Genomic DNA, 8,835 nt, shown 5'->3' with positions numbered 1-8,835 from the left:
TGATAAACAAAACCCCACTGGTTTCTCCTTGCTTCTCCCCCTTCTGAACAGCTTTTTTGCCTTTCTTGCTTTCCTATACCCTTTGTGCTGGGCCTTTTCCCCTAGGCAATGAATGACTTGTCCAATACGAGCTTTGGCTTCTGCGTGCAGCCTAGATGCAACTAATACCACATGGAGGGATGCTTGGAAAACTGATACATTTTGTTTTGTTAATGGCATGTTTTGCACATTGGATTTTTTAACCCACTACTTTCTGCATGGATGTATAATAATGACTCTTTTGTTTAACATTAGATAAGCATGAGATCACCGTGGCACAGCTGCATGTGTAGTCACTCTTGAAGCAATTGCACACCTAATTGGCTGACAATCTTGGCATTTTTAAAACAAACACAAGCCTTTTAAAGAGAGGGGACATATTTATGTATGAGTAGTCCAATAAACCTGTTGGGTGTCATCAATGGAGCCCTCTGGTACTGAGCAATTGTGTGATGACCCTGATCCTGGAGGCAAATCCCAAGATCAAGAGACCAAAAAACAACATGAATCAGAGCAAAAATTATCCAAAATAACCCATAATGCTTTGGAGAACATTAATGTCATTGGTCAAGGCTTGAAGCACCTTTTCCAGCATCAGCGCAGGAGGTCGTCAGTTTCTCCGCACGATGTTCAGCAAGCTCAGGCTGATCTGGAGCCTGAAATGGATCTGGAAAGCCAAAGCGTCTGTGCTGAAATTGATGGTGTCTCCACCCACCCCACAGCTCTGAACCGGGTGCTTCAGCAGATCAGAGTGCCACCTAAAATGAAGAGAGGGACGAGCCTGCACAGCAGGCGGGGCAAGGCAGACGCCCCGAAAGGAAGCCCACAGATCAACAGGAGGTCTGCCCAAGATATTCAGTCAGGTCGGCCCAGATCGTCATCTACTACAGATGCTCCCACAAACTTGTCCGTGATGGAGATTGCTTCTTCTATCTATGTAGGTGGAGAGGAGGCCACAGCAGCAGCAGTAAGTTACTCAGATTTACCTTTGGTCTTTATCATCTCCTTGTATGTTTTCTTAAGCCTTTTGAATCTTGTTTTTAAAAGCAAGTTTCTTTCAGCAAACAGTAATGCTACTGTGTTAAAAAGCTTCTTCAGTGGTGAAGCAAAGAGCTTAAAAGATGCAAGCATTAGTCATTTTCTCACATGGCAGGTGGCTTATTTTATATGTGTTTGATCAGTGAAATGAGTTACTTTTGAAACACGTTTGGTTGGTTGGATGGCACACCACAGTCAAACAAGGAGTGATGGGAAGAGCAGCGGCCAGAATAGCCCTCCTTAGCAGCTGTTATTTAGTTCCTGCAACAAAACCTTGCATTTACGTAGATGACTTTTTTCTTCCCCTTGTGTTTTATTGTGTATTTTATAAAAGTGAGGAATTCCAGTTTGAGTGAATGGCGCTGTTGATCTTTTAGGCTGTTGAGAGGCTCTGGGAACACTGGCTGCAGCCTGCAATTGAACTGCAATGCTGGGTTGACTGAATCTGGTTTAGATCAGCCTGGCTACTGTGCTGTTACGGGATCGCTGCTGTCTCTCCTAGTTTGTCTAGCCTGTGTGGAAAAAGCATTTACTGAAATGACAGTCTGTGTTCTGTGACATGTTCTTGCAAAGCTACGCATACCGGCTTCTTGATGGTATCAAGAAATAGTGTTTGTATTTCCATCTCTCTTCTTTCCCAGATCAATGTAGTTGAAGCACTCCCTTTTTTTTTTTTTTAAAAAAACCCCTAGGTTTCTGATTTAACTTGAGCTATAACCTGTGTTTTCTTAAATACAGCCTTTGCAGGCTTGTTGATTGGAGGAGAAACCCTTTGATAAAGATAGGAGGCACTGTGAAACTGATTTCTGGTTTGTATGCTTTTAATTAAAGAGGTTCTGACCACGACTCTTGGACCAAGAGAAACAATCCTGCTAGTGTTTGATGCTGTTGAGATAGCACGGTCCTGAAGCTTACATAGATTTTTTTCGTTACGAAAATTTGTTCTCATATACTGCAGTTTCTCTGATGTTGGCTAGATGACGATGGATTGAGGCCAAATAAGATCTCCTCAGTCATCCGGAGGTTGCCTCACCTTGCCTCTGCAGCAAGTTTGTTCCCTTGTTGTACGTTGTTTTTCTCCCCTTGAAGCCTACTTTGAAATACTCCAAGTGAAAATCTTTTCAGAGTATTTGGTGGTATAATATGCTTTCAGTGTATTTCCCTGATAGTCACCCGGAAATTAGCATATCTTGCATTTATAGATGGTAATTACAAATTATTAGCATAAATTACAATATCATTCTAAGGCAGTGAGTAAAGTTTCCTCTTGGGAGAAGCATTGAGGGAGTTGTCCTGGAGCTGCATCGAAGTTTTTGTGTCTTGCCAATGGTTAAGAGAATAGAAATAATAATAATGTAGTTAGGAAAAGCGTATGCCTTCCTAGGATGGGTTAACTTTGCAGTTGAGCCATGCCAGCTGAGCCATTAAAAGGCCTCAAGAAGAGGCCTCTCAATAGCTTCAGGTTTATTTGCTTACTGGCTCTCTTTTCTTTGCGAGTGACCTCACGATCTTTGTTTCAGGAGAATTTTGGGGAAAGTTGATAGTTTTCCAAGTTTGTACCCAAATCCAGCAACTTAAGTTTATGAAGTAAACTCTGATTTGTTGGTTTAAAACTGTGGTTCCTTTACTTCGTGTATGAGCAGGGATATTGAACAGGCCTCAGCATATTAGGTAAGTAATATGGGAATATCAGAAAAGACCTGGAGTGATGTGTCCTTTCTCCCAGCTGTGTCAGCTGGTCTGATGCAATGTTACCACCTTCACCTAGATCAGTGGTCTCCAAAGTGGGGTGTGCGCAAGACAAGCCATTGGAGCGTGGGACGAAAATATTTTTTGTACCATCAATAAAAAAACAAAGGTTCTTTCAAAAAATTTGTTTAATCTTTCTTTTTTCATTTCTATTTTTGTGTATGTTTTATAATGTACATAATGTATTAGTTCAGTAGTACATGTATATAGTTTATAAATAAATACACATGTATTGGCAGTCTATGCTCAAAAATATTTTACTCACAGCGTTATGCAATCAAAGTTTGGAAACCACTGGCCTGGATGAATTGGGTCACTTGGCAGGAGTGACTGGAAAAATGAGAACTATTAATGTGATAGTGACTGCATTCTGCTACAGCATCTGCTATGTGTGAGAATAAATTTAGGACTCAGTTTTTGGTAGAGATGGCCTTTGATTACCGAGAAGCAGCAACTGTAGCTGTTTTTCCTATTGAGTAGCATGCCATATTGAGAAGTGTTTTCTATGAACGGTGGCTCTTTTCCTACTCAACCAAGTAGTCATCTCAGAGTAGGATGTGAGAGCGGTTCTCGTTGCTGTTTGCCATGTCCTCAGCTGGTACGCCCTGTGACTTGAAGAAAAGGGGCTGTTGAGGCTTTCTCCCCTCCAGATTTAAGAGAGAAGGGAGGGGCCTGGAGTCTGAAAGAAGAAAATGAAATGCATGTGAGGAAAGGCCTTTGCGGGCTAAACCATCCAGAGACTTCTGTGACCGGTTCTCCCTCTGTAGAGTTTACTGAATTTCCATCTGCTTTTTAATATTTGCATATTGCACCATTTTTCTGGCAGACAATACAGATGTATACTATGGGTCTAAAGTGACATAACCAAGGAAATGCTGCCTTGCTTTTTCGTCATGCTTGGGGGAAATACACCTTTGCCTGATGTCTAATTTGGGCATTTCGGTCTGGAGGAGAAGCTTTGTACAACATCTATAGTGTGCCTGAGCTGACCTCAAATTTAGGTTTTGCCCAAGAGGATTTTCCTTTGTGGTAATGAACTGATGGATGTAGTGGGGAGGAAAGGGGGCAGATGGTGAGACTGTTGACCAGCAATCTCTGGATGGAACCTGGAGCATAGCCCTCCGGACTGTGACTATAAGGTAGGCTTTCAAAAGAGCAAGGGTCAAGAGTGGCTGAAGTTCCTGATGTACCTGGACAGAAATGAATCTTTTTCCATTCTCATGTTCCAAAGATTTTTAAATCTGATATACTTGGTGTTTTTAAATGTAGCCTGCTTGCTTACAAACCACTATTGCAAGAAAGCGGCAGCAGCAAACTCCCCTATGCATATGACCAAGAGGGAGGCAATCAGCTGTTCTACAACATACGGGTTTTCCTTTGTAGTGGTACTTGTACCTCTCCAATGTGTGCATGCAGGGTGCCCCCCCCTTTGTCGCGGGGCTGAAGGAAGCTGTGGAAATGAAGTTTGTGCACTTCAGCATAGCTCCCCTCTCTCACATGATCCAGAGCATGCACGCTGCTTTGGGACGTAATACCTCACCCTCCTTAACCTGAGCTCTCAGGTTCCTCTGTTTTAATTTGGAATTGCTTCCTAATGTGCGTTCTGAAAAATATGGGTGCACTTGTAGATAGAATCCAAAGAAACATTTCAGGAATGCGGCAACATTTGTTGATATAGCTCTGAGTTTTGTTGTATTTACTTTTCCATTCTCATTCTGTGTATTTCTTAAAATCTCACTTAATTTTAATTTAGATCACCTAAAAAAAAAAAAAAGAAAAACCTGATGAAAAATAGCTGCACAGAAATAAAAAATGTTGTCTTATATATAAAGTAGAATGAATAAAATCTTGCTTACTGATCACTTCATTTTGTAAAGGTATTTCATTCCTGTAACGTGGAGGTGGAAGACTTGTAATGAATTTACTAGAGTCCTGGCTTTGCCTCGGTTATGTGTGTGCTTCCTTTACTCATAAGCCTATTCCCATTTGTAGGATAGATGGTTCTTAAACAAAGCTTCCTAACTAACAAGACCTTACTTGGGCAGAGGGAAAGAGCTGTTCAGCATGCAGCGACTGATTGAGAAACAAAATAAATAATGCATTTCTTTAATGAGAACAGCAGTGTTGGTGAAAGATTTAAGAGTTTATATCATCTATTCAAGTAAAGAGTGGTACTGCTTTTTACCAACCCATTCAGTCACTTCCAGAAATGTAGCTATGAACTGGGATAGCATTTGTGAAGGCCCTTTGAGTTGCAAAAACAAAGAGTCAGCAGGATTCCAAACCGCTCAGAAAAAGAAATTTTTTATTACAGGTATTTTTATTTAAAATAGTTCATGTTGATGAAGAAGCCAGGGGACCATATGACAAAACAAATTTAGGTATCATGGCAATTCTAAAACTTAATCTCTAAAACCAATCTTCTTGCAAAGAACATTTTTATTTTCTTAAAGAAGTATTTTGTAGCTATGTGTAAAGTTTACCCATTCTTTTGACTGCTGTTAGTTTCACTATTACTCTTACATGTTTTATTTGGTGAACAGACTTAAAATGAGAGCACAGAAATTTTTTTTAACAGGACCAAGTAAAAAACATAGCTAAAGCAGCTCTCGGCTTTCTTAGTTTAGTCAAGTTTTCTAAAGGAAAATGTGTGTTCCTGCTGTTCCTTTAGCATTATTATAATTTCAGTGTTTGTTTATGCTTGATTATTGGCTTTCATTAGATATAATATTCTGCCCAGAGATATGACAAAACAGGAACTTTCTTGATTGTTCATAATCTTAAGTGGGCTCAGAAACCTTGACTGCCCTCAGACTCATCAGCCTTCTCTAAGCAAGCTAGAGGCAAAAGCCTTGCGTTGTATGTGCGACAGTTTACTTCAGAGATTTGACATGCTTGAGTGTGCACTCAAGCTGAGGCAGTGCTGATTTTGGTTGTGCACTTACTTACACATGTAAAATTACAAGATAAATGTGGCCTGTTGTTTAACAGCATTAAATTAATAAATTAAATTCATAAATAATAAATAAATTAATAAATTAAATTCATAAATAATAAAATTAGATGACCTGTTGCTCGCCTTATTCAGCATTCTGCAGTTGTACTTCCACGTGACGTAAATTTTTTTTACTTTTATGAAAAAGACTGTGGTATTAAGTAATCTCAAATATAGTCTTTCCCTGCCCCAGTCCTGCCTGAAACTTTCTCATATCTTCACGGAAGATGGGTGTGTGCATAAATTGTAAATGTATCTCTAACCAGCTTCAGCTATGATCAAAGTTGATTAGTGTCTGAAGGAACATCTGGTTCCTGCCTAGGGATGGTGATATAAACAGGTGCTCTAAATAACCAGGAGAGTAAGGGAGAACAAAAAGTGCTGTGGTTTCCAAACAGTGACTTTCTCTGGTCACTTGATGTGTTTAGATATTCTGGTATATTCAGATATTTTCGGACAAAACCTGAATGCTTCCAGAAGGGGAGGCTGATTTTTTTCAAGAAAGTGTTTGGTTCACAAGTGACCATTAATTTGCTTGTCCCTTGGAAATTATTCATCGAGAGGGCACCACCCACAGCTTGCCCAGATCTCAACTGCTATGGAGAATGAGACCTAAAATTAGGTGGGGATGCTAGTCCCAATCCCTGGAAAAGAAATTATGATGCAGCTGCCTGTGTTCTGTTACTACCTTTTGTCTTTTAGCAGGTGGTCTGCAGGAGGGAGAAAAGGGTTTGCTGGGAGAGTTGGATTCTTTCTTTTCCTAGGAAATTTTGCCAAGTCCAGGTGACATACCCCATTTTCTCTCCCAAGAGCTGGTAACAGCACTGTCTCACAATGTGGCACAAGAATTAGAAGAGTTGTTCAGGAGCTCAGTGCAGCCCTACACCTCAAAAAGTGGGGATTTCTACACCGTCTTCCCCCCCCACCCCAAAAAAAAAAAAAAAAAGAACTTGAAAGACTAAGACTTCTGCAGTATTGCTATGAAATCTACATAATTTTGGGAGCTGTGATAGTCATGTGAGCTATCCTTGACTTAACTTGCATAGGAAACACAGTAAAAACTGGAAACTATAAATGCTGTTTTTTTCACAAAGAGGGACAATGTTGTTTGTTCAATATGCTACGAAAAGTACCATGTTTGTTGCAATGTTAACATAATATCTTGCAGTTATTTCAATCTGAGACATGCTATCTTACCTACAGACATGTGCCATAGCTATTAGGTTTAAAGTGTGTTGATTCCGCTTGAAGTTACAAATTAATTGTAGACACCTTGCAGGTTAAGTGCAGATGATAATACATCTTTAAATAACATATGACATCTTTTACTGACTTTACAGTATAAAGATGTAATTAATTTAAAATTCAACTACACATAGATTTTAAATCACTGATATGATTACTAGCAGAGCTTCTTTGTTTAATTCGGTGAAATCAGGAAAGCATGATGCAGCCATTTGCTAAATCAACCTTATAAGACATCAGTGGTTTTGGCATTTGAGAGGCCAGCTTAACATTCAGTCTGCCACACTGTCATTTTTTACTAAATTAATGAATTGCTAAATTGCTAAAACTATAACTTTGTTCAACAATTTGTTATTGCAAAATTAGTTACAACAAAATTGATGGAGTCAGTAAAGAGCCAGGTAAAATCTGAAATTATTAGAGCCAACATAAATGCAACAGAGATGAAGTGTGAACCCAAACTTTAAACACTGTCTTTAAGTTATAAGACAACTGAAGTTGTTTCACACAGTGTTACTTTAACCCTAAATTTTGCTAATTTATTTCATCTGATCGAGAATTATTTAATGCAGCTTAAGAAATAGAAGTAATTTATTTAAAGTATATGGCAGATAACATTCAGTGATTGGGGCTGAGAGTCCTCTGGACCCCTGGGTTCTACTTGAGTCTGTATGGATTGTGTATACAGCAAACCTTCACTTGATTTTTGTTTGTTTAATGTTCACTTTCTCAAGACTGCCTATTTGTCTCCTTCAGCTCTTCATTATCTTATCTTTTAAATAAGTCTGTTGTCTTTTTTAAAAATAAAACACTACCAATTTTGCTTCTTTGATTTTGGTGTTTGCTGATGACAGTAAAGAAATGGTGACTCCACCTTGTCGCAGCGGGGAGTATTTCCTTTGAAATTCTTTAAGAATTTCATAAATCTAACTATAATTGGAAAAATATCACTGAGCTGCAGCATTGATCCACCTGTGGTGAACATACAGGCTATACAAGCTACAAGGACGGAGAAACAACATATATAATGGAAAAGTTGTGATTTAATAATGACAAAAACTGCATACGATAGGAATTGTAGTCAAGCAATATAATTCTAATTTTTCTGATTCATGTCATCCGTCATCATTTGATCTGCTGGCATCTAGCACAGTCGTGATGTAGCCTGTTTTGGTCTGCAGTAGATGTCTCTCAACTATCATGGAGCTCTTCTGCCCCCATCAGATACTCGGTGGCAAACTGTACAAGGCTGCTTCGAGTGCCTCCCTCCTCCCCTGTTGCCCAGGCGTTCATCTCTACTGCTGTGGTTAGTACTGCTCTTGTAGCAGAAATTCCTGCTCTGCTTTCCCTTCTTTCTTTCTTTTCCTCCCAGTCTTCAGATTTCTGTCGTTTAGAAAAAGTAATGGACATTTTGTTCTCTCTTAATGATTTTGTTGTTGCAGTATGGTACATTGAAATTAGTGGCAGTGGGTTCTGTTAGGAAGACAGCATCCTGTAGCTACTACATAATGCTGCACAGTGTCTGGGGTTATTAAGTCTAAAATTTGCCTGTGACTGCAGAAGATTTTGCTGCATGTAGATGTAGGAAGTCAGCAGACTTGGATTGCTGAGAAATTAGCATTCAGTTATATTTTATTAGAGGCTTGTAAAAGCCTTTGTGGGCTGCTGGAACGGCAGGAGCTTTACCTGCTGCAGATGTGTTTGTGAAGCATGGATGAGCAGGAGCCCTCGTGCTTCTGTCTGGAGTTTACTGCTGAAGCTTAAGACCT

The 8,835-nt window shown here is 39.5% G+C and overlaps 1 protein-coding gene across 4 annotated transcripts in view; it reads left to right on the top strand.

Annotated features, from left to right (window-relative positions):
* The first annotated feature begins 460 nt into the window (after positions 1 to 460).
* TMCC1 (transmembrane and coiled-coil domain family 1) overlaps positions 461 to 8,835 on the top strand; it is a 94,495-nt gene continuing 86,120 nt past the window's right edge. The window contains exons 1-2 of one of the 4 annotated variants that reach the window (XM_059823156.1): positions 461 to 1,006; positions 1,455 to 1,457. In XM_059823156.1, coding sequence (XP_059679139.1) covers positions 461 to 1,006; positions 1,455 to 1,457 — 549 coding nt within the window. The remainder of the gene's footprint in view (positions 1,007 to 1,454; positions 1,458 to 8,835) is intronic. The other 3 variants (XM_059823155.1, XM_059823154.1, XM_059823153.1) reach the window with 3 other exon arrangements.

This window comes from Gavia stellata, chromosome 12, assembly GCF_030936135.1.
Source record: "Gavia stellata isolate bGavSte3 chromosome 12, bGavSte3.hap2, whole genome shotgun sequence".
In the NCBI taxonomy this organism is placed as follows: domain Eukaryota; kingdom Metazoa; phylum Chordata; class Aves; order Gaviiformes; family Gaviidae; genus Gavia; species Gavia stellata.
The sequence above is the reverse complement of the archived record's forward strand: the minus strand, read 5'-3'. Positions and strand labels throughout refer to the sequence as shown.